Raw genomic sequence first — 25,199 nt, 5'->3', positions numbered from 1 at the left:
CTCCCAGGTTTAAGGATGAGCAACTTCCAAGACTCTGAAGCTTCCGCAGCTGTTCAAAGCCACTGGGGCCTCCCACCTCCCAGGCCTGAATGAAGCTGACCCTCAGGAGGGGCGGAGGGGGAGGAGAAGCAGGAAAAAGGGGGTGTTGTTACACTTGTAGTCTTCTTTTTTACCATTCATTTTGGAGGGGAAAAGTGAAACGAATGAGGAATTTAAAACTCTCCTTTTGTCTTGCCCCTGGTACAATTAATGATGGTCAGAGTTTGGTTTGACTTTCTAGGAAAAAAAAAAAAAAACTCCTCTAAGAAACCACATCATTGAAATGCTAGGTTTGCCTGGACCACATCATCTGATGAGACAATAAAAACAGAAAAGGCTTTTAAAACCAATTTAACCCACACACAAATGTAATTCTAAGGAAGAATCAATAGTCTAGTGGATCATTTTTCCTGCGACTCCTTGGAGAGGCTTAAAGAGACTTTCAATCAATGGTGTGGATAGTGAATAAGATGTTCCTTTTGAAATAAATTGAGTTGAATTAAAGATGAAGATTAAATAAATAATAGCCAAGGTGGTGCTTGATCTTGGCAAACATTCTAAGGTTCTTCTCCAGCAGCTGCTGTTTAGCAAACACCGATCTAATGAAAGCAATATATAATGGGAGGCAGCCAAGTGCCTAAACAAATTCATCAGGGCTATGAACACATCTGAAGGAAAAATGGTTCCATGGACAACCATGCCCAGCCATGAAAAGGAGAGATGCAGAAATTAGAAGAGTGTGTCCAATGGACAGTAGTCCTGTCCGGGGGAGAGAGAGTGGGGATACTGCTTGTTGATTTATGTTTGCTCAGACACACTTCCCCTTCCTTTGTTGTCTTTGGGGAATTCTCTCTGACCCACTATAGCAGGCCCTGTCAATTACCTCCCTCTTCCAGGCTGTCAGGACCCTGCTTTGGTTCCAGGGCCCACTCTTCCCCTGTGTGACTCAGGACTAAGTCCTGATTGATTTAAGCCACTGGTTCTGAAGGTGTACGTGGGACTCCTGGGGATCCCCAAGACCTTTTCGTACTGCAAGGTCAAAACATTTTTCATGATGTTCTTTTCCTTTTTCACTCTAATTACAAGTATATGAAGGAGTTTTCTAGAGGTTACATGACATATGATGTCATCACTCTGACAGTGAATAGAATGTGTCTTTGTATATTCTTGTATTTTCTAGAATTTTTTAAGGTTTAACATAAATATATGTGTTTTTACAGATTAACTCAGTTTAATATCAGTACTTCTGTGCTGTTACTAGCTATAATCTCTGCAACCTTATTATCATCCAATACATCATTACTTTTATTTTTAAAAATTTTTTAGCATATGCTTTTTTTTTTAAAGTTTTTTTTTTAAAGTAATCTCTACACCCAAGTAGGGCTCAAACTTACAACCCTGAGATCAAGAGTCACATGCTCTTCCAACTGAGCCAGCCAGGCACCCATCATTACTTTTAAATCCCAAAGTTTTTCGTGCATCTACATGGAAACACACAAGAAGTTAGTACATTTTGTTGTTTTGTTTTGCAACCATATTTTTAAAATTTCTCAGTCTGAATTTTTAATATTATAAAAGTTGTCAACTATTGCTCATATAAACAAAAGCTTTTTGAGGTCCTCAATAATTTTTAAGGGTATACAGATGTCCTGAAGCCAAGAACTTTGAGAACAGTTGGTTTAAGCCAATCATAGGGTTCCCATTCCTTGTCCCAGAAATTGGTTAAAGAAGGAGAATGTGACACTGTCCTGACTCATGGGACAGAAAGGGTGGTCCTCTATGGGGTGGTATTATAAGAAAGGTTTCCTTGATCTGAAAAAGGAAACACATGAAGAAGCAACCATTCCTTTGTTTGTCTTTTAATATTGTCCTGTCTGGAAGTGATGCAGGGAGTTAGCAGCTAGCAAGGCAAGGTAGCCTCTAAGAACAAAGTCAATGCACTGAGTTTCCCATAATGGTGAGGTAGAAAGGACTGGGTCCTTGAGGTACTGAATTAACCAACCCAGAGGTGTCCCCCAGTCACCTTAAGACTTCTTGTTTTGCGAAATAATACATTACCTCTTTTTCCCTAGTATGTTGAGGGGAGTGGGCTTATAAACTAAACTTAGCCAACCAGATGCTATCTTTGAATCATGAGCAAAGAATACAAGGATGGAGGGAAGAGTGTGAAGTTGTTCATTTCCTTTAGCATTCCTGTAGTCCCTGTCCCCCTTCTCAGCGTGGTCCTCCAGGAGAGCATGGATTCTACAAGCACAGACATGATTTCTATTGTTCACAACCAACAACCTTAACAGAGATGCAGGCCCAGAGACAGAAATATACCAATCACTAGGAGGTACTCTCTGTTTCATTTTGTTTCATCAGGCAAGTATCATCAAGACTCTTGATCTCTCTTGGCACTGGTTCTCTGCTCAACCAAGCAACCACTCCATAAATTAATTAAATGGGATCTGTTTTGTGGAGTAATTGATTGTACTGTTTGCTTGTGTCACCCAGCTCTGAGTTGGATCATCTCTGTGTGTTCCTTCAAAGTCAGGTTTCTGGATCCACATAACTGAAGTTCATAGGCCTTGGATTATAGGAGGTAAGGAGCTTGAACCCATCAATGAGTAGGTCATTCATTCAGTCAGCAAATGTTTACTGAATATCTAACTGTTCTAGGAGAGGGATACAGCAGTAAACAAAATAGACACAATCCCTGTCCTTGTGGAGCTGACATTCTAGTTGGAGACACAGACTTTAAACAATGGATTGTATAAGTATTTGACACAATCCACATAAGGAAGGAAAGGTACAGGGTGTCTTTAGAATGTCCAGTTGGAAGTTGAGTTGGTCTATAGTGTCAGGAAAGGTTTGCCCCGAGAAAGGGACATTTGACATTAGGCAATACGATAGGGGAAGTGCACCAGGCAAAGAGAACCACATCTTGTCAAAGTCCACAGGTGGTATATGTGGGGAATAGAAGAAACTCCAGGTTGTTTGGGGCACAAAGTAAGGGGGACAATGGGCCAAATGAGTCTAGAGAGGTGGCAGAAGCCAGAAGTGACTTTATAGGCCCGCCCTTCTTTTTTTATTTTTAATTGTGGTAAAATGCATATAACATAAAATTTACCATCTTAGGGGCACCCAGCTGGCTCAGTTGGAAGAGCATATAGCTGTTGATCTCGGGGCTGTGAGTTCAAGCCCCACGTTGGACATAGAGATTACTAAAAAAAATAAAAATAAAAACTCTTTTAAAAAATGTACCATCTTAACCATTTTTAAGTGTATGGTTTAGTGGCATTAACTACATTCACATTGTTATGCACCCATCACCACCATCCATCTCCAGAACTCTTTTCCTCTTGCAAAGCTGAAACTCTGTACCCATTAAACAATAAATTCTCATTTCCCCTCTCTCTCCAGTCCTGAGCAACCACCATTCTACCTTCTGTCTCTATGAATTTGCCTGCTTTAGGTACCTCATAGAAGAGGAACCATACAGCATTTGTCTTTTTATGACTGGCTTATCTCACTTAGCATAATGTCCTCAAGGTTCATCCATGTTGCAGCATGTGCCAGAATTTCCTTGGGTCAGCCCTTCTTAAACTGTAATTCTGCTGCTCTTTGGACCTACTTTGATTAGCAAGGTTGTAGACCATATTAAAAATCTCAGGATACAATCTTGAAATCTTAATCTTTGTGCTTTTCTTTTTTTGTCTTACCTTTCCTAGCTCTTCTACCAGGAGACAAGAGCATCCACGTTTGTATTGGTTTCCTAGGGCTGCCATAACAAAATGATACTTACTGAATGGCTTAAAACAACAGATATTTCATCCTCTCATAGCTCAGGAGGACAGAAGTTCAAAGTCAAGGTATTGGCAAGGTTAGTTCCTTTGGGAGGCTCTGAGGAAGAATCTGATCCATGCCTCTCTCCTAGTTTCTGGTGGTTGCTGGCAATCCTTGGTGTTCCTTATTTCATAGATCCATCATTCCAATCTCTGCCTCCATCTTCACATGGCCTTCTCCCTGTGTGTCTGTCTTCTGTGTCTCTGTGTTCAAGATTCCCTCTTCTAATAAGGCCGCCAATCACTGGATTTAAGGCCCACCTTAATCCAGTATGACCTCATCTTAACTTGATTATATCTGCAAAAATAGTATTTTCAAATGAGGTCATATTCGTAGGTTCTGAGTGCACATGATTTTGCAGAGAGGACAGTTCAATGCAGTACATTATTGCCCCGAATGGAATTTGGAATTAGAATTGTTAGAGAAGAAACATAAAGAGGAAGAGGTAGATAATGTTCAGTTTTTTGTTTTGTTTTGCTCTTAACTTAGGCTTTTGTGCAAAGATAATGCACTTTGACTCTGCAAAAGAGAAATCCTTAATTAGAGCAGAATATATTATAATAAAGATTGGAAAGAGAAGAGAGGAAAATAGAGGCCATCTTGTGGGGCTCTCCCCCTACTGCCAGATATTACTTGACAGTCACTTAATCTGGTCTGGGGAGGAAAGAGTAGTGGCAGTGACCTTAGAGGAGGTTAAAAGGTCTAAGAAGAAAGGATTGAATGGGAGGGGGACCATGAAGAAAAGTAGGTACAGGGTAAAAACAATGCCAAGAACTGTTGGTGGCAGCTCAGGGAAGCCCCAGTGAAAAGGACTGCTCCTGGTGTATGTAACAATGGGAGTGGCTATGGCATCTCGCAGGGCAGTGCAAAGTAGCAGATGGGCCCAGAAGAAGTAGGAAATCCGGCCAGAATAAATGAGATTCTGCCAAGAATCTTCCGAGATTTCAGGGGAGATACTGGATTTTCTAAGTGGTTAGGATTTCAGCCATTTTATGAGAATGTTAAAGAACTAGGAAACCATATCAGGCTGTACTTTTTGGGTACATCTAGGCAGAAGGCATTTAAATGACTTTTGGATTTGGCCAGTATCATTACCTGTCTTGAAGCCCCACAACACTGATACTCCATCATATTCATTCATTCAGTAAATGTTTGTTGAGCATCTACCATGTGCTAGGTTCTGGGGATGCAGGCATGAATAAGACAGGCAAAATCCCTGCCCTTCTTGGTATTTTCTGGTTGGGAAGAAAGACACTGAACTAACAATTACATACAAACACATGTAGACTCTATGAATAGCTTTAGAACTCTTGAGGTGCAAGTAGAGTCATATCTTTTGTGTTTCTCCAAAATAAACGAAAACAGGCTTGAACCTTCATGGGCCAGATTAGCAAAAAATTTAATACCACCCACTTTGGCTCTTCTCTTCCTCTGGCTTATCCAGAATGGTAAGTCCACAAAGGACTAGACCACAGTCCACAAAGGAGGTTGACTTGTTGTCTATGCCTCAGCAGAGAAAAATCTCCACTGACATTGTGCCTCAATGCCACAATGTATCACTCCTGAACACTGGTCTGTTTCCATCTGGCACTTCTGGTCCACTCCAGAGCAAAGCTTTGCTGATTCCACCTTCCAGCATAGGTCACTATGGTCCTTCAAATATTCCCCAAACTGCAACTCTAAGTAACCAGTGTTTCTGAGCTTACACTTAGCTCTTCTCGGAGACCTCACTGCCTCAGAGGCACAGGATTCAGAATGAATCAGGTATTTGCCCATCACAGACCCTTCTTCTTTCCATTCCCTAGGGATTTATCCCAGGCCTTGTGAGGCTTTCCTTTTCAAGCCCCTGAAATTCCCTTTTATAGGCAAAGTAACTTCCGTTGCTTACAAGGAGGAACCAGAGCTAATGAACACACAAAGCTTTATTAACACTTCCTGGGGGGAAAAATACCTTCCAAACCTCACCTTCCCAAAGAAGACCAAAGGTGAAATGGATATTTATTTGGTTCTTGGCTACCCAGCATTTTTTCCCCATTCTTTTGGTAATAGCACCTTGACCTGGGAAATTTAAATGATCACCTCCCCTACTGGATATAGTTTGGCAGGAAGTTCAATCATAGTATATGCCCTCCTCCGTCAAGGGATGGGCAGAAGGCCCAAACTAGACCAGCTGGATCTTGACTGAGACAGGCTTCTCTGAAATCTAATATGCATATGAATCACTTGGGAGTCTGGCAGGTTCTGAGTCAGTGAGGCCTGAAATCCTGCATTTCTAAAAAACTCCCAGATGATGCCAACAGGTCGCCCTTTGAGCAAAAAGAGAGCAGAGTGGGCAAACAGCTGGAATACCTTCATCCAGATGCAGCAAACCTTTAAAGACTATCAGTCGAGAGCTGCTCTGGATCTGGTCCTCCTTTCTAGAGGAAGGAAGAAGGAAAGCTGGAGGGAGGGAAGTAGAAAGGGAGGGCAGTAAGGAGGAAGAGTGAGGAGCAATTTCCTTTCAACACGCAACTGGGTCAAAGTGCCATTGTCTGTCCCTATAGCCAGCACCTAGTTTTCAGCCTTTATGTGTTGCTGATGTCATCAAAGACATTCTATTTTGTGAGCCCCTTTGGGGGACTATAAAGGCTCTTGGGCATCTTCAAGGTGGTTGAACGTTTCTTTGTCCAGCAACAGCTGGAAGAAAACTTTGGGAAACTATGTGCATAGATGCATGACTGTTCATCTAGTTTTACTGCTTTGGTAAAGAAAAAAGGTCTGCACATCACTAAGATTCTTCGCATTGATGTCAGAGTCTCCATTAATAATTGTTTTGGTTCATTAAGTTGCCGGAAGGCCATGTTTAAAAGATTTGGCATTACAAAATGCAGTAGCTTATTAAAGGGTATGTGGCAGAAGGGAGATATGGTTAAGGGGTGATCTGAACTCCATGTCCCAAACTCACCGTTCTCACAATTCAGATACACAGCTACAAGACAAAGTACAAGTTTCTCAGTGTGCACCCAAGATATTGCTACCAGCTGATAAGGACAATTCAGAAAGTTCTTCCTTAAAAAAAATAAATAAAAATAAAAACAGCCTTAACTTCTCCATGAGGGTTAATCTTTGAATAAAACCTTCAAATGAAGCCCTGGTTCCCAGAGATGGAATGAATGCCTAAGGACATAGGCATTATTGTGGATGAGGCCCAGCAGCTGGGAATTCCAGGAACTGTTCAGCTCTGGTTTCTCCCTGGCAAGGTAACAGGACACTCTTATGGGATTTCCATCTAGGGCCATATTTGGTATGGAGCAGATTCCATAGTGGAGGAAGCAAAAATATGGGTGAGTTCTGCTTGTCTGAACTGTTCTCACAATTGATAGTTCCAGCTTGCCCAATATTTTGCCCAAATGACTCTGTCACCAAGGCTCCAGTAATTTTCTGACAGTGAATAGTATAAAGTATTATGTTGACTCAAACTTTGGTTTACAATAGGCTTATTACTCCATATCACATAGTAATTTATTAGAGTCCACCCATAAAGAGCAAAACTTGAATCTGTAAGACTTCATTCATTAGTATTCAGAATGCTATTTGAGGGTCTCCCCTCAAAATCATTCTTATAAGGTTAGCAGAAGGCCAGCCCAATTTCATCTCTCCACTTATAAATGTGGATTTTGATCAGAATTCTTTGGCTGCAAGTAACAAAAAGTAAGAGAAACTCACAGGATTGAAAGGAAGGCTGGACAGACAAAAGCCCGTCAGGGAACTTGACAATAGCATAAAATTATTAACAGTTCCCCCAGGCACCACTCCTGGAAGAAGTGAATGAACACCAATCATTTTCCCCATCTTTGCATTGCTGGATACAAAGCCCCAACATCCCAACAGAAAAATAAGCGAGGGATATGAACAGACCATTCACAGATAAGGAAATATGGTGCAGGAATGAGTGTGAGAGTACATTGTGAGATATTAGATGACCAGAGGTGGTCCCTACCCACATGAGGTCACATACATATACTATCAGGTTGTGCCCCCTAGGGCAGGGCCCAGGTCCCACTCCCCTCTCGAGGGCTCCCCATCAAATGCTTTGCATTAAGTAGTCCTTTTAATCCTCAGGACAGCCCTGTAATATAAGTATGATTATGTCTCATTTGTCCAATGAGGAAACTGAGGCTCAGAGAAGGGAGGTGGCTGGCATTAGGTTGTTTAGCTAGGAGATGGCAGAGCTAAGGCTCCCTCACAGTGGTCATTTCCCCTACACATGCTGCCTTGGCTGCTGTATATGGTTGTGTAGTTTATGCATTTACAAGAATACCCAATCTAGAGGCTCAGTGGGGACTGGGCTGAAATCTAACCTGTGATGCACTCAACAAGGCAGCTACCCCTTTATGAACTTGTGCCTATCCAGTGGAAGGGGCTCATTTTTGTAATTTGTCTGGCCAGGGGAGTGCCTCTTTCACTACATTCAGAGAACATTACTGTATGGGCTAGTAGCAGCCTTACCTGCTGCATCTCCCTGGGGTAGGTTGTGGAGGGGATGGGTAGGGGTGGCTGGGAAGGATGAGACAACATAGGATAAAAGGCATTAGCTTGAGAGAGACTGAGGGAAACAAGACGAAACCTTGCAGGATACCCAGATAGATACTCAGAGTAGGAGATTATGTATGGAAAAGGACAAGTTAGGGGCATATCCTCTCCATGGGAATTTACTCAGGCCTATGTGAGCTTCTTCATTCAATCAACGGGCTTGATTTAGGGGGCATCAAATCTATGGGGCTCTACCTTAGGATCTCAATTTGAGGGCTCCATTTAGGGGGGGCTCAATTTATGAGGCTCTCCTGGATGGCTAGGTCCTAGATGTAGATGAGCAATCCACCATACTGGCCTATCTCTGACCTCCTCCTTTCCAACCTTCCTCTCCAGCCACCTCAGCCTCCCACTTTCATGGTCACAGCCTAACCCTTATCCTCAGCAAAAATGGAACCTCTTCCCCAAATCTTGAGTTCAAACATACCACCCTCTAATCATCATCTCCTGGTCCTCTAGCTGATTTACTTTCATACCTACCTTGCATAAGAATTCTTCAAACACATCTCAACCTCTGATTCTTTCACCCCACCACCTTTTCACTGCCCTGCACTCCCCTTGTGCTCTCACTTCCCTCCTTACCTAGTGTGGTAGGCAGAACTCTAAGATGGTCCCCATGATCTCTACCTCCTGGTATTATGCCCTGTATAATCCTTTTCCCTGGAGTATGAGCAGGACTTATGACTTGCTTCTAACCAATAGAATATGGCAAAGGTGTTGGGAGATATCTCTATCTACCTATCTAGCTATCTATCTGGCTTCATCTTGCTAGCATGCAAGGAACTCAACTGCTGGCCTTGAAGAGGCAAGCTGCTATGTCGTGAACTGCCTACGGAGAGGGCCACATGGCAGGGAACTTTGGGCAGACCCTAGGATCTGAGAACCTCAGTTCTATAACCACACAGAAGTGAATTCTGCCAACAACCATGTGAGATTGGAAGAGAATATGAAATAATATGTGGCTTCATATGAGACCTGAGCTCTGGCCAAAATCTTGATTGCAGCCTGTGAGACCCTGAACAGAGAACCCAGGTAAGCTGTACCTGGACTTCTCACACATGGAAACTGTGATATAATAACTGTGTTGTTTTAAGTTGCAATTTTGTGGTAATTCATTATGTATCAATAGAAAACTAATACACTCAGCTTAGATTTCATTATCCATCATTATAATCACTCCCTTGCAAACATCCTTACTATTCTAGCCCTTGTGCCCAACAGACCATAAAGCAACTCCCAGTAATCCCCACTACCTGGTGTTCATTGTCCTGTGTAATCTCCTCCCATTGAGTGTAAGCAGAATCTGTGACTTGCTTCTAGCCAATAGAATATGACAAAAGTGATGGGATGTCGCTCCCATAAGACTGCATCTTAGCAAATTAGAATTAAAGACACTCTTGCTAGCTTTGAAGAAGTAAGCTGCCTTGTTGTGAAAAGGCCTATAGAGAGGATCATGTGGCAAGGAACTTGGCTTCTAGCAGCTGAGAGCCATCCCCGCCTGAAAGCTAGCAAGAAAATGAGGACCTCAGTCTTATAGCTTCAAGGAAGTAAATTCTTCCAACAGCCTGAGGGAGCCCGGAAGCAGATGTTTTCCCTCGTCGAGCCTCTGATGAGACTGCAGTTCTAGTTGACATCTGTATTGCAGCCTCATGAAACCCTAGAGAAGACCCAGCTAATTTATTCCTAGACTTCTGATACATAGAAATTGTGAGATAATAAATACATTTTGTTTTAAGCCTCTAAGTTTGTGATAATTTGTTCTGTAGCATAGAAAACTAATACAGCCCCTCCCTCCCATCTTAATACTTGCCTGGCCAAACACAACCCAGGTTAGTCACAATGAATGCCCCACCTACGCTACATCTGTATCTGAGCAGCTGAATGTTATTAGAGAAAACCAAAAACCACACAACAAGTCAATTGATTTCACTCTAATTCATTGATTGCAGACCTCAAATGGGCATTAATAGCATAGCAATCCTGCCATGCTCACTTCCCCACTCTCAGAGATTACTATTTTATATCTTCTCTGCACCTCCCAAACCTCCCACATTCCAGCCTCTGTTCTCACCTTCAGCTTGTTGGTTTCACATGACCTTCCATTAAGAAGATAGCTGCATTCAAATGGAAATTCCTTTATCTCACCACCAGATCTACAATCCTCTCTGCATGCAACTTCCTTTTCTTCTGACTTGTCACCTGAAGGAACTATCCCTCTTCATATCAGAGACCAGTCCCTCCACTTCTGCTTTACACTCCTTTCACCTACTCAAGGTCTTTACTCCCTCAGGTACTCCCATCTCTCCTGTATCACCAGGTTCTCTTTTGGGCCATCCTAATAGTGCATGAATGTGCTCTGTTATGTACCATTTTTAAGAGTACTCCTTGAATTCCATGAGACCCTCCTGCTACTGCCTATTTCTCTCTTCCTTTCATAGCAAAACTTCTCAAGACATGGATTACGCATTGCTGTCCCCACTTCACCTCCCATTCATTTTTCAACTAACTCCAGCCTAGTTTTGTACCACTCCATGAAACCTGCTTTTGTCAAAGTCACCAAAGACTTCATGTTGTCAAATCCAACAGACGGGTACTTGTCTTTGCTCATCCTAATTGTGCTCTCAGTAGCCTCTGACATGGTTGGTCAACCAGTTCCTCCTTCTTGAAACATATCTATGTCTTCTCATCCTTCCTTGCTGGCCTCTAAATGTTGACGTTCTGAGCTTGTAGACCCATTGCCCTCTTGTTATCTCCACTTGAATATCTAATAGGCACCTCAAATTAAACATGTTTAAAACATAAATCTTGGTATTTTCCCCAAGTCTGTTCCTCCCACCACCTTTCTCTATCTCAGTACAACTACCAGTTACTAAATTAGAAAACTTAGAATCATGCCTTTCCCTCATCTCCTCCACACTCAGTAGTACTTTAGAGTACTATGGGTTTTATCTCTAAAACTTGTCTTGAATTTGTCCACCTGTCTGTCTCCACTATCACTAACCTACACCAAACTAGCATTGTCTCTTATCTGAACTATTGTAATAGCTTTCTGACAGTCTCTTGCTTCTGCTTTTGCTTCTCTATAATTCATTTTCCACCCAGTAGCCAGAGTAGTCTTTCAGAAAGGTGAATCATATCATTTTATTCCCCTGCATAGAACATTTTCCATAGCATTTCAAATAAAATTCAAATTTCTTGCCATGGACTAACAAGGCCCTTGCCGTTGTCACACACCTCACACCTCACACCTGTACCTCTTTTCCTCTCATACTAAGTTCCATTAACCTTGTCTTTGTGCTTGTTACCTTTTTTGGAACCATCTTCTTCTGGCCTTCTATCTCCTCCTTATGGGAACAATTTAAATGTTACATCCTCAGAAGTGTTTTTCCTGACCACCATATTAAAAACTGTTCCTCCCTCCCCTGTTATCCTACTTGAATGTAAGCTCTGTGAAAGCAGAGCCTTGTTAGCTCAGAGCTTAATGTAGTGCCTGGCATATATTCAGCATTCAATCAATATTTGGTGAATGAGTAAATGAATGAATGAATGAATGAGGCACTGAGGATTTAAGTGCAATGTACTTCAATGTGAGGACTGAGATTGGCATGAAAGACAGAATACACTGGACAATTAAGGGGATATTTTTATTCAGCCTATTGCAATAGAGAGACCATACATTAATGAGAAATGTCTTAAAGGAAAGAAAGGGAGACTGAAATTTTATGGTGGCAAGTAGACAAGGGTGGACAGTCTAGGAGTCTTACAGGGTGATTAGGAAGAGCAGGGACTGATCTTATCTGAGTCACTGAAGAAAGGGAGAGCTGAGTCTTATCTCAGAATATGTGGGAGCAGGAAAGTCCTTGGTAGTCCTTTCTCAGAGCACAAAGCGTGGAGGAGTTTCGGACCATGGCTGTTTTCCAGGAAGACAGGACTCAGATAAGTTCTGACATTGTCACTGGTTATCTCAATTTTAGTACAGGACCTTGATCTGAAAATTTCAATCTGTGGAATCTATTTGGGGGCCTAGCCTAGGCACTCACTCTGAGGGCCTATATTTGGGTTCAATCTGAACAACCTGAGTGGACCACCTAGTGCTATCATTGGATGTGATTTTGGAGTTTTAGCTTGAGGGACTTGATCTTGAGACCTCAGTTTGGCAGATCAGCTTCAGGGAGATTTATCTGGGAATTCTAATCTGGAAAACTCAGTTTGGAGGCTACAATTAAGGGATTCTGTTTACTAGGCACAGTGAAGGGGCTTACTGTGGATGTAATGGGCTGGTGCTCCATCCAGTGGTTCATTCTGAGGTTGGTAAGGAGTTTCCTTTTGGGGGGCTGAGTGTGGCCTCAGTATGGGGATCTGAAACTTTGTTCTGCAAACTATCTCTTGTACACAATCTGGGAAACTTCTTCAGGGAGCTCAGTCAGGATATTTGTTCTGGAGACATCATTTTGGGGGATTTGGTCTAGAAACTGAACCACTTACCTTATGGTTGCCTGTCTAAGGGCTAAGGCACTGCTAGCTTAGTACTGGGGATTAGTCTCACTGTACTGGTCAGTCAGGAGCTCTGTCTGGATCACTCACTGTTAGGTGCTCAGCATCAGGATTTGGGCTTAGAATGCTGAGTCATTGTGGATCAGACTTCAGCCCAGCCAAGGGAGCTCAGCTGGCATCAGATGCAATTGCATGTAACAGAGAACCAACAAATACTGATGGTTCAAACAAGATAGAAGCCTTTATTTCTCTCATGTAAAAGCAGTCCCAAGGAACTGCCTCACTCTTCCATTTAAATCTTACTGGCCAAAGCTTATATCACATGGTCATCAGTTGCAAGGGGTACTGGGAAATGTAGTCTTTTAGCTGGACTTATGTCCACCCAGCTAAAAATATGGGTTCTGTTCCAAAGGAGAAAAAGGAAAATGTAAGTTGGAATGTGAAGCTAGCAGCCTTGCTGCACAGATGTCTCAGCCTGGGATTCTCAGTCTGAGCCCCTGATTCTGTGGATACCATTTTGAGTACTCATTCTGGGGGTATGAATTTAGGGTCTGAGAGATTGGAAGTTCATTCTGGGGAATCAGTTCCATGATCACAGTTGGGGGACCTCGGTCTAGAAGCTTACTTTAAAGGATTCAGTTCAATTTCTGAGTCTGTGGACAGTCTGGTAGAATCAGTCTACAGATTCCCGTTCTTGGTCTTCCATTTATAGGAAGTTCAGTCTGGGGGTACTAGGACTAGGGGATCATTCTAGTATTTCAATATGAGAGTTCAGTCTGGGAGCCTGATTTTTGGTGTTCTACCTTTGGGCTCAGTCCAGGGTATGTCTGAGTCTCTGAATTGCTAGTCTGGTGCTTCATTCTGGGCATTGGGTTTGTGAGCCCAGCTTTTGGAGGCTCAATCTAAGAGAACTAGCTCAATTTGGGGGATCAGCCTTTATTCATCACATTTGAATTCAGTGTGGGGTCCTCAGTCTGAATTGTCAAGGACCCCCTCTCTCTGCATGCCTATCTGGAGATCCATTTTTGGCATATGTCTTAGGAGCTCTAATATTGGGAGCTCAGTCTAGGGCTTTGGTGTGGGAGCTTCCTCAGGGGAGTCAGTTAAATGGATAATCTAGTAATTCATTCTGGGGCACTTTGACTGAGGGCTCAGTCTTGGAAGCTAATTCTACAAACATAAACCTAAAGTTTTGAGAGTGGGAGTTCAATCTGGCAGCCTCTGGAGTCCACCTCGATTGCTCCCTCTTCCATACAAGTTGGAGGACTCAAACTGGGATATTAGTTTGAGGTTGAGACCTTGTTAGCTCATCTGGGAACACCGTGGCTCCTGATCTCCATCTATATGCTCATTCTAAAAATGGAAGCTCAGTCTGGAGCAATTAACATAATCTCATGTCCAGGAGCTCATGTTAGTCTTGAGAAGCAAACACCAAGATGGGACTAAATGAGCAAGATTTTATCAGGGGAAATGCCCATGACAAAAAATGGGATAGGTGCCATGGAAAGCTGAGAGAGCTATCAGAACACAGTGTAGTCTGACCCAGCTAAGGAGAGAAGGGGGGGAGGTTGAATGGAAGTGTTCTAGACGGCTGTGCAGTTCAAGGAAGGTTGGCAAGGCTGTCTGGGATTCCTGAACCAAAGTCATCAAAGTATCTCTGCCATACTCAGGCTAGGAGTAGCTTGTGGGAAGCATGGTTTTTGCAGAAATGTAGGGATGGATTTCAGAACACAGCAGCTGTGCACTTGATTACTTATGCTCCCTGAAGTCTAAAAAGTCTATGAGATGGGCACCCGGGTGGCTCGGTTGATTGGGTGTCTGCCTTCGGCTCAGGTCATGACCCCGGGGTCCTGGGATTGACCCCGCATTGGGCTCCATGCTCAGCGGGAAGTCTGCTTCTCCCTCTCCCTCTGCCCCTCCCCCTGCTAGTGCTCTCTCTGTCTCTGTCTCTCTCAAATAAATAAATAAAATCTTTTTAAAATAAAAGAATTTAAAAAAATAAAAAAATAAAAAGTCTATGAGATGCTTTCTCATGGCTACCATTGGATACATACTGGTGGTTCTTTCTGGGGATTCCCTCTAGGGCTCATTCTGGGCACGTTAATTGGGGGCTCAGACATTAGGTTTTCATTCTGGAGGAACTTGTTTCAGAACATGGGCTCACTTTATACTTACAGTGAGGAGATGTATCTGTGGCCTCAGCATGTGAGGGGTCCTTTTGGGAACTCAGCCTTGGACTACTTCCAGATATCATCCTTATCCTCCTTCAAGGAGCTAAATTTAGGGTCTCAATCCCATGCCTCTGCCTAGAAGCTCATTACAGGGACATGACTTTGAGGGCTTAAACATTGACAGTTCACTCTTGAAACACCCAAGGATTCAATATGGAAGCCTGATTTTTGGTCTAAGATATGACTGAGCCTCTCACCAAGTGATTGCCCGGCTCAAGGCTCAGTCTGGGTGGCTGGGTCTGGCCTGCTTTGGGACAATCAGATTTTTGGAGTTCAGTCCAGGATATTTTAGCTTGAGGAGCCAAGCCTAGGGAATTTCCGTATGATGACTTCACCTGGGGATCTCTGTCTGGTGGGCTCTGTCTTGGGATTCCAGGCTGGGTTCTAGTATGAAAAATTTCCATCTGGAAGCACCTGCTGCATTTAGACACTAGCAGTTCAGTTTGGCAACTCAATCTGTGTTTTAATCTTGGAGCTTAGTCTCAGGTCTCATGTTGGGAATTGAGTTTAGGCTTAGGTTTTGGGAGTTCAGTCTTTACCACATCAATCTGGTTCTCTTCATCTGAAGGCTTGTACACTCTAGAATAAGGTCTAGAGTAGGAGTAGAGTAAGTGTCATGCATAGAACTGAGTGAGCATTTAGATGTGAAAAAATACATCTTATTTTCACTAACCTCCAATGAAATTAGGCATTTCTTTCAATAATAAATGTAGGCAACCAACCACAGTAGTATTAGCAGTAATACTAATTTGTCACCAACACACATATTTTTCATAGCAGATCTTTTTTTAAGAAAGATTTATTTGTTTACTTTATAGAGGGGGGAGGGCAGAGGGAGAGGGAGAGAGAATCTTGAGCATACTTCACGCTCAGCATGGAGCCCAACGCAGGGCTCGATTTCACGACCCTGAGATCATGACCTGAGCAAAACCAAGATAAGATGCTTAACTGACTGCACCACCCAGGCACCCCTAATAGCAGATCTCTTAAAATGTTATTTACAATCATCATTAATTTGAAATCACAGTAGTCACTTAACTGCTAACCTGCTAGTAGAGCATTGTATTTAAGGCATTAATAAAGAAACATGTATATTACAATTAATTTTTGTAATGTTTTGATAACTATATTTTAATATAATTGGTTTCCTTTGTAACCTAGATTTTATTTTATGCACTTAAAATCATTAATCTGGGAAGGGACATATTGGCTTCACCAGATTGCCAGATGGGTTCAAGGCACAGAAAAGGTGAAGTTTGTCACTTAGTATACTCAACCTTGGACTTCAGTCTCAAGGCTAAATCTCAGGGTTCATTCGGAGGTCTTGGTTTGTTGGAGCCCAGAGTGGGGCTCCAAGTGTAGATATTTCTAGAAGACCTACTGTGATATTGTAATTTATAATAAGAAATACATATTTGGTCTTTGACCCTGTTCCTGGCACAGAGTTCCTAAAATCTTTGTAACCTCCTGAGTGATGAGAACGGTAAAAGGTATCTATTGTTATGTTAGTGAGGTGACTTTTGGAAAGCCCCTAGGTAACAAAGGATGGGGGCTGGTTGCCTATAGAGCCAACCCTGTGATTAGAAGTTTGGAAGTTTCAGTCCTCTTGCGAGAGGAGAGGGGCTGGAGGTTGAATTCAATCACCAAAGGCATTGCAGACACCACTGCCCTGGAGCCTCCCATGCCACCAGCCATGGTCAACCTCACTGTGCACATTGCCGTGGATAGTGAGCCCTTGGGCTGCATCTCCTTTGAGGTAAGGGACCTGGAAACCAAGAAGTGACTGCTCATCTAATCCATAAAGCTGTTTTAACAGATTGCAGCTCTTTGCAGACAAAGTTCCAAAGACAGCAGAAAACTTTCATGCTCTGAGTACTGGGAAGAAAGGATTTGGTTATAAAGGTTCCTGCTTTCACAGGATTATTCTGGGATTTCTGTGCCAGGGTGGTGACTTCAAACGCCATAATGGCACCGGTGGCAAGTCCATCTATGGGGAGAAATTTGATGATGAGAGTTTCATCATGAAGCATATGGGTCCTGGCATCTTGTCCATGGCAAATGTTGGACCCAACATGAACAGTCACCGGTTTTTCATCTGCACTGCCAACACTTGAGTGGTTGGATGGCAAGCATGTAGTCTTTGCCAAGGTGAACGAGGGCATGAATCTTGTGGAAGCCATGGAGCGCTTTGGGACCAGGAATGGCAAGACCAGCAAGAAGATCACCATTGCTGACTGTGGACAAATCTAATAAATTTGACTTGTGTTTTATCTTAACCTCCAGACCATTCCTTCTGTAGCTCAGGAGAGCACCCCTTCACCTCCATCTGCTCGAAATATCCTATAATCTTTGTGCTCTTGCTGGAGTTCTCTGGGTTCCATATTTTCCTTACTCCAAGTCTAGTTGGATTGCAAAGTGAAGTTTATGATTATGAAATAAAAGCTGAACAACAGCACCAACAACAAATCACCAATGTCCGATCATGCTTATGTAATGAAGCCTCCATAAAAACCCTGTCAGAGAGCCTCTGGGTTGATGATCACAGGGAGATTCACAGAGAGCATGGAAGGTCCCTGCTCCTTCCCACACACCTTGCACTATGCACCTCTTCCATCTGGCTGTTCCTGACTTATATCCTTTTATAATAAACCAATAATCTAAACTTTAGTTAGTTTGTTTATTTATTTATCTATCTACACCCAGTGTGAGGCTCCAACTCATGACCCCAAGATCAAGAGTCACATGATCTTCTGACTGAGCCAGCCAGGTGTCCCTAAACTGATGATCTAGTAAGTAAAATGTTTCTCTGAGTTCTGTGAGCCACTCTAGCAAATTAATTGAACCAGAGGAGGGGGTTGTTGTGCCCACCCATATGTAGCCCTTTGGTCAGAAGGGCAGGTGACAACCTGCACTTGTGTTTGGCATGTGATGTGTGTGTGTGTGGGGGGGGGCAATTTTGTAAGACTGAACCTTTAACCTGTGGGATCAGAGGCTATCTCCAGGTAGGCAGTATCAGAAGTGAGTTGAATTGGAAGACACACAGCTGATGTCAGAGAATTACTTGGTGGTGTGGGAAAAACCTCCACAACACACTGGAACTGGTGACCAGCATCTTACCTACTCTCTCCATATACATTTGAGGCCTTAGACCCTGGAAACTCATGCAGAGGTGATTAATCTCAGTATCTTTGGGCTTCTTTGAACTCAATTTAAGTTGCTGAGTCTGTTGGAATGAGTCTCAATAGTTCTGTAGGAGTTCATGGCTCCTGAAGTTATCAGCCTGGGAACGCTCATGGTTATCATTACACACCATGTTGTTTTCTGCCTCTGTGTCTTTGTATATACATTGTTTCCTCAGCATGAAAGTCTCTTTCTCTCTCTCTCTTTTTTAGTAACACATCCCACCACCTGGCAAAATTCCACTCAAACTTCTAAGAATCAGCTCAAGCATCATCTCTGAGAGCCTGCCACAAGCCCCGAGGCTGGGTCAGGGGCCCCCTCTGCTGGACTCTCATGAGCCCCAGTGCTCCCTTCTCCTCACATTGCACAGAGATGGATTTATTAGAGAACTAGTAAAGCTTAAGCCTCAGCACCCCATACTTACACAGGCCACTTCCGAGTCCCTGATTATTGAGCACTGTCAATTGGAAGAGCATTTAAGATTTGTCACTGCACAAGAACAGTTAAAATACCCTGAAATTTTACAGCTCACATGTAAAGAAACTAGATAGAGGTTCCCCCAAATTTAACAACAACCTTAAAATTTACCTTACTAATAACAAATTGTGAAGTCAAAACTTTTCTAAACTACCAATAAAAATTTTTATCAACTGAATGACATTGAATTCAATTGAATTCTTTGTATTCTCTCTAGAAAATGTTATTATAAAACAATTGTCCTATTCATTTAGAAGAGGGTATCAAGGAGCTTGCAACCAAAGCAAAAATTAGTGGAGATGGGGCGCCTGGGTGGCTCAGTTGGTTAAGCAGCTGCCTTCAGCTCAGGTCATGGTCCCAGGGTCCTGGGATGGAGCCCCACAGGGGTCCTTGCTCAGGGGGGAGCCTGCTTCTCCCTCTCCCTCTGCTGCTCTCCCTGCTTGTGCTCTCTCTGTCAAATAAATAAATATTTAAAAAAAATTAGTGGAGAGGCAAGTCAAAAAATTGATAAAAATATTTTATTTGGGGGGTTTGAGAATGTTTATGGTATTTGTCAGTTTTTTTAAATTTTTGTAATTTGTAACATTTGTGATTTCTTTTATAAAAATAAAGCAATACTTTCACACCTAATTTGTACTATTTCTCTTAAACACAGTTTGCAAAATTCTATCTGCTTCAAGCCCTCTAACACCTAGATTCACCCAGAGCACTGATCATTCTCTAGGGTCCTTGGCCAGTCTTGCATGACAGACTGTAAACTCCTTAGGCATTTGATCAAACCCCATGTGTAACCCAGCAGCATTCAGCACAGGCCCAGGCACAGAAGTTTCAGTACTGTTTGTTAACATGGTCTAGTCCAAAGTTTGCAATCCTTGCTGTGAGAAGAAAGCACCTACGCTATTTTTCTAAGAACAGCTTTATTGAGATATTATTTATATGTCATAAATTTCACCCATGTAAAGTGTAAAATTCAGTGGTTTTTAGTATATTTACAGTGTTGTGCAACTGTATTCGTTTGCTAGGGCTGCCATAACAAAGTACCACATACTGGTGGCTTTAACAACAAAAATTTATTTTCTCGAACTTCTCAAGCTTTGAGACCAAGGTGTCAGCAGGTTTGATTTCTTCTGAGGCCTTTCTCTTTGGTTTGCAGATGTCTACCTTCAGTGTTTACAGAGTCATTTCTCTGTGTATCTTGTGTCTCTCTCTATGCCCTATCTCCTTTTCTTATGAGGACACCAATCATATTGGATTAGCATGTACCTCTAAGGCCTCATTTTACCTTATTTACCTCTTTAGAGGCTCTGTCTCCAAATACAGTCACATTCTCAGGTATTGGGGGTTAGCTCTTCAACATATGAATGGAGGGGATGACACACAACTCAGCCCCCAACAGCAACCATCACACATCTAATTTTAGAACATCTTCATCTCCCCCCAAAGAAACCCCATTTCTCCCCCTCCCCAAGACCCGGGCAACCCATTAACCGATTCTCTATCTCTGTAGATTTGCCTATTCTGTACATTTCATATTAAATGGTATCATACAATATGTAGTCTTTTTTGGCTAGCTTGTAGTGATGCCACCTCTTTCATTCCTGATTTCAGTAATTTGAGTCTTCTCTCTTTTTTATTTAGCCAACCTAGCTAAAAATTTGTCAATTTTGTTGATCTTTTCAAATAACCAACTTTTGTTTCACTGATTTTCTCTATAGCTTTTGTTTTCTATTCCATGTATTTTCTGTCCAATCTTTATTATTTCCTTCCTTCTGCTTGCTTTGGGATTACTTTGTTCTTCTTTTTCCAGTTTCCTAAGGTGAAAAGTTAGGTTATTAATTTGAGATCTTTCTTCTTTTTTAATATGGGTGTTTATAGCTATAAAATTCACTTTAAGCATTGTTTTAGTTGCATTTCATAAATTTTGGTGTGCTGTGCTTTCGTTTTCATTCCTTTCAATTTGTTTTCCAGTTTCCCTCATGATTTTTTCTTTGACCCATTTGTTATTTAGAAGTGTGTTAATTTCCACATATTTGTGAATTTCACAAATTTCTTTGTTATTGATTTCTAATTTCACTCCATTGTGGTGGGAGAACAAACTTTGTATGATTTCAATCCCTTTAAAGTCTATTGAGGCCTGCTTTATGACTTAGCCTATGGTCTGTCGTGGAGAACGTTCCAGGTGCACTTCAGAAAAATGTATATTCTGTTGTTGCTGTTGGGTGCAGTGTCCTATGGGTGTTAGGATGCTTTTTTTTAAAATGCAGATTTTAAGGCGATGCTCCCTGAGGTTGATTCCTCTGTCCCAAGGCCTGGAATCCGTATCTTTATTAAGTTCCCACATTTTTCAAGAACCCATGGCCCCGCGCGACCTCCACTCCTGGCTTCCTTTGGTTTATTACATAGGCGTAACCGAGGTGATGTCATCCATTGCTCTGACAGACCTTTCTATTGCTCTAGTCTTGCTGCCAGGTCCGCGGAAAGGCACATCGGCGTTCTCAGGTTCGGCTTTCGGCTCCTTCGGCCTGGGCCGTGCTGCGCAGCGATTGGGCCTCCTGGGCATCACGTGGTCTGAGGCCGGATGATGGCAGGAGCTGGGGAAGATTCGCGGGCGCTCTTCGGGGCTGGCGTCCGCGCGGCGCTGGAAGCCTGGCCGGCCTTGCAAGTGAGTGGGGCCACGGCTAGGATAAAGGTTAGGGTCTGGGGCAGAACAGGAGTTGGCTGGACTTCGCGCCTGAGGCTCCACCGGGCCGCATAAACAGCCAACCCTACACCTCCCCAGGCCGGCTTCCAGGCTGACGTGGTGGGCTCGGGCCTATGTTCGCAGATCGCTGTGGAGAATGGCTTCGGGGGCGTGCACAGCCAGGAGAAGGCCGAGTGGCTGGGGGGTGCAGTAGAGGAGTACTTCTTCCGCAATGGTGAGTGAATGTGAGGCGCTGCGACCTGTCTGTGGGGCGTGGGGAGGAGGAGGCGGGTCCTGGGGAGCACGCACTTCCTCTTGAACAGTTGTGGGATGGTACCTAACTAAGGTCGAAGTAGAATGAATGCAGGCTTTGGGAGTCAGAATCTTGAGTTCTGATGCCTTACAGGCTGTGCCATTGACCCGCGGTATCACTCTGGACAAGTTATTTTACCTGAGACTCCGTTTCCTAATTCCTGAAATGGATATTAAAGTACCCATCTCAGCACTGTCCAATAAAAATACAGTGCGAATCACATCATGTCATTTAAAATTTTCTAGCAGCCGCTTCAACAAAGTAAGAAGCAGCAGATGAAATTGTTACTGAACTCAGTATATCTAAAGTATTTCAGCAGGTAATCAGTATAAAAGATTACTAATGAGATATTTTACATCCCTTTTTAGTATTAAGTTTTCAAAATCTGGTGGGTATTTTACAATTTTAGCACGTTCGCAGTGTGGCCTAGCCACATTTTGAGTGCTTAGTAACCACATTTGGTTATTTGGACAGCAAAGATCTACACCTTTGTTGTGTCTTGAAGGTCATGTGAGAATAGGGGACCCTGTAGAGGGTCTTTTGCATATTAAGATTTTTACAAAATTCTTTATTCAGGTATTTAGTCTTGTAGATGACATTAGGCAGAGTTCTTTCAAGGAAGTTTACCATCTAGTGATGGAGCCACTTAAGTAAGTAGGCATTTACACTCGGGGTGATAGATGTTCTAATAAGGAGGAGCTCAGGGTGCTTGGGTAGCCTGAGACTGAGGAGGCTTCTTTTGGAGATTGTTCAGGGAGGTAGTGATTGGATTGAGTCTTAAGGAATGAAAAGGAGTTAACTAGGTGGGGGAGACAGAGCAACACACAAATAAGTTCTGTGGTATGAGAAGATTATGTGTTATATTTGGAAAGTGGCAGGGAGCTCAGTATTGGAGTAAGGGTGTGGGTGCGCTTGTGGGTATAAGGAGGGTAGGAGTGGTTGAGAATGAAGCTGGGGGTGTGGGGAGGCCCCAGGAAGAGGTTAAGACGTGAAAGACCTTACATGCCTTTGGTTTTGTCTGTTAGGCCAGCATTTGCCAAAATGTAGGCTGTGGAAGACTAGTTCTGTGAAGAAAAAGCTTCTCCAGTCAAATTATGTAAGAACTTTTTTTCAGCTCCTCCTTAGGAGTCATAATAATCATTAACATAATAAAAGCTTGGATAAAGATAAGAACCACAAAAAAGAAGCCTCTTTTCCTTTGTTTCCCATTAGCTTTCTATGGATAGCTTCCTTTAAAAACCAGCAGGACAGCTATTTCTGAAAAGCAGGATATGAAACACTGCTGTAGGTGATAAAAATTCATGGGCCCTTTCTAAGGTGAGTAATGGGATGGGATTTGTTGACTAGAAAGTTCAGAAAATAATCCGTATGGAGCATGGACTGGAGAGGGAAAGACTGATGAGAAGGTTATTTCTGTCTAGAAAATAATGGGGCCCGAACTAGGGCAGTGGCAGTAGCAATGGATTAGGGCCTTGGAGATTGTTTGGCTGTGAAGAGGGAGGGAAAAGGAGGCAGGTTTCTGGTTTGAGTCACTGGGTGGATTAGGTGCCTTTCATGGAATAGAGGAACCCTGGAGGACGAGAAGTAGGTTTGAAGGGTAAGGTGATGAGTTTGGCTTTGGATATGGAGGGCCTGAGGCATCTGTGAAACAGGTAGAGTGTAGTCTGGGTTGGAGACAGCTTTGGGGGATATTAGATGAGAGTGGTAAGGAAAGTCAAGGGAGTGAATTGAGCTCTCCCAGAGGGAAGGGAGAGTGAGGAGCTTTGTGGAAGACTCTCTTGAGTAATTCTCTAATTCAGAAAAAGTAGAGCATGGGCCCAGAAGGTAACTGAAGCCTAGAGGGGAGGGATTAGCCAAAATCACACAGTAGGATGTTGATGGCAAGGCTGTGATGATTTCATCATTGGAAGTACGTAACATCCATTTTTTTCTTACCTATCCCGTTCAGTGGAGCCACAGTTGTGAAGGGTTTCTACATTTCAGAAACTTCAGCCCTTGAGTGATGGAGATTAACATGGATTATGGGTCTCTCCTGTGTTAGGCATTATTTAGGGGACTCCTCATAACAGACTTCCAAGAAGGCCACTATTAGCCCCACTTTGTAGATGAGAAAACAGGCACAGAGATAAGTAACTTGCTCAAGGGCACAGAGAGGAGGCCAGTTAAAATAGGTCAGATGAAAGAGGGTGAGTGTGGTTGGGATGCTGTGGGAATAAGAGGGTTTGGTAGGACGCAGGAGATTGGAAATTAGGTATTTATATTTAGTGTTTGTTTGGTGGGTTTTTAAAAATCACGTAAAAACCTGGAGTACAGAGCACTACAGTGAATAAAAGGCTCACTGTTTGGGCCTTTACCCACCAATCACATGTGGACTCACCAAGTAGGTATTGAATAGTAGTGGGCCGGAGTGATTCAGTTGGCTGGTCTTTGCTTTCCTACTCAGCTGACTTGGAGCTAGATGAGGTGGAGGATTTCCTCGGGGAGCTCATGACGAACGAATTTGATACAGTTGTGGAGGATGGGAGTCTGCCCCAGGTGAGCATATCGTGGACATAACTGCCATTTCCCTGCCCGCAGTCTTTCCTCTCCCTAACTGTCTGTTTTTAGGCCAAGACTCTTGGGTCTAACCATTCTTTTCTTGAGTCCTGCACAAGAACCTTCTGTGACTCCCTTTTGCCTAAAGGGAAAAGTCTCGTCTTCCCAGGTCTTTCCAAACTCTGCCTCTTCTCCTTTATTTCTCTCCATACAACATTCTCAGCTGGGTCCGTTCTTCACCCCCATCCCAAGGGCAGGTCAGGCCAGGTACATTTCCACCCCTCTTCTGGTTAACATTTCTCCCCATCAATTCCTGCTGGGATTGCCTTCTCTTTTACCTCTTCTGTCTTTCAAACCGAGTTCTAGTGCCTTCCTTGCTAGGAAGCTCTCCTTCCGTACTTTAGGCTCTTACCTGAGTCTTTCATACATGGTTCCTTCATTAGTGAACTCCTTGGGGAAGAAAAAGCCCCATTCTCTTCTGGAAAATCCCAAACCCCTCCCTACTCTTGCTGCAAACACGTGCTGGTTGTATTGTAGGTTCTCTAGAAAATCCAGGCTGGTTGAATGTTTTCTTGGTAGGTGAGCCAGCAGCTACAGACCATGTTCTACCACTTCCAGAGGGGTGATGGGGCTGCTCTGAAGGAGATGGCCTCTCACATCACCCAAAGAAAGTGCAGGGTCAGAGCCACTGCAGTTACAACAGCCAGAGAAACGGATGAAGATGATGTGGACAGCGTGGAGGAGATGGAGGTGAAAGGGGTGCCCCTTGGGTGGGGAGATGCAGATACCTTCAATTTTCTGGGAAATCAGCTAGTTTCATAGGGAAATGATGGGGGGGGTATATTATCCA

General features: G+C 43.1%; 1 protein-coding gene and 1 pseudogene across 5 annotated transcripts in view; both read left to right on the top strand.

Annotated features, from left to right (window-relative positions):
- Window positions 1-16,857: 16,857 nt before the first annotated feature.
- On the top strand, window positions 16,858-17,499 carry LOC144380452 (peptidyl-prolyl cis-trans isomerase A-like; annotated as a pseudogene).
- Window positions 17,500-21,358: 3,859 nt separating this feature from the next.
- Window positions 21,359-25,199, top strand: part of TSR2 (TSR2 ribosome maturation factor) — a 38,739-nt gene continuing 34,898 nt past the window's right edge. The window contains exons 1-5 of one of the 5 annotated variants that reach the window (XM_036109056.2): window positions 21,646-21,736; window positions 22,840-22,910; window positions 23,027-23,131; window positions 24,258-24,349; window positions 24,929-25,099. In XM_036109056.2, coding sequence (XP_035964949.1) covers window positions 24,302-24,349; window positions 24,929-25,099 — 219 coding nt within the window. In that variant the 5' untranslated portion in view covers window positions 21,646-21,736; window positions 22,840-22,910; window positions 23,027-23,131; window positions 24,258-24,301. Of the gene's footprint in view, window positions 21,484-21,600; window positions 21,737-22,839; window positions 23,132-24,257; window positions 24,350-24,928; window positions 25,100-25,199 lie in introns of those variants that run through there. The other 4 variants (XM_036109053.2, XM_036109050.2, XM_078064402.1 and 1 more) reach the window with 4 other exon arrangements.

The sequence above is a fragment of the Halichoerus grypus genome, chromosome X (genome assembly GCF_964656455.1).
Source record: "Halichoerus grypus chromosome X, mHalGry1.hap1.1, whole genome shotgun sequence".
NCBI lineage: Eukaryota > Metazoa > Chordata > Mammalia > Carnivora > Phocidae > Halichoerus > Halichoerus grypus.
Note: the sequence above shows the minus strand (reverse complement) of the source record. Positions and strands in the feature narration are given on the sequence as shown.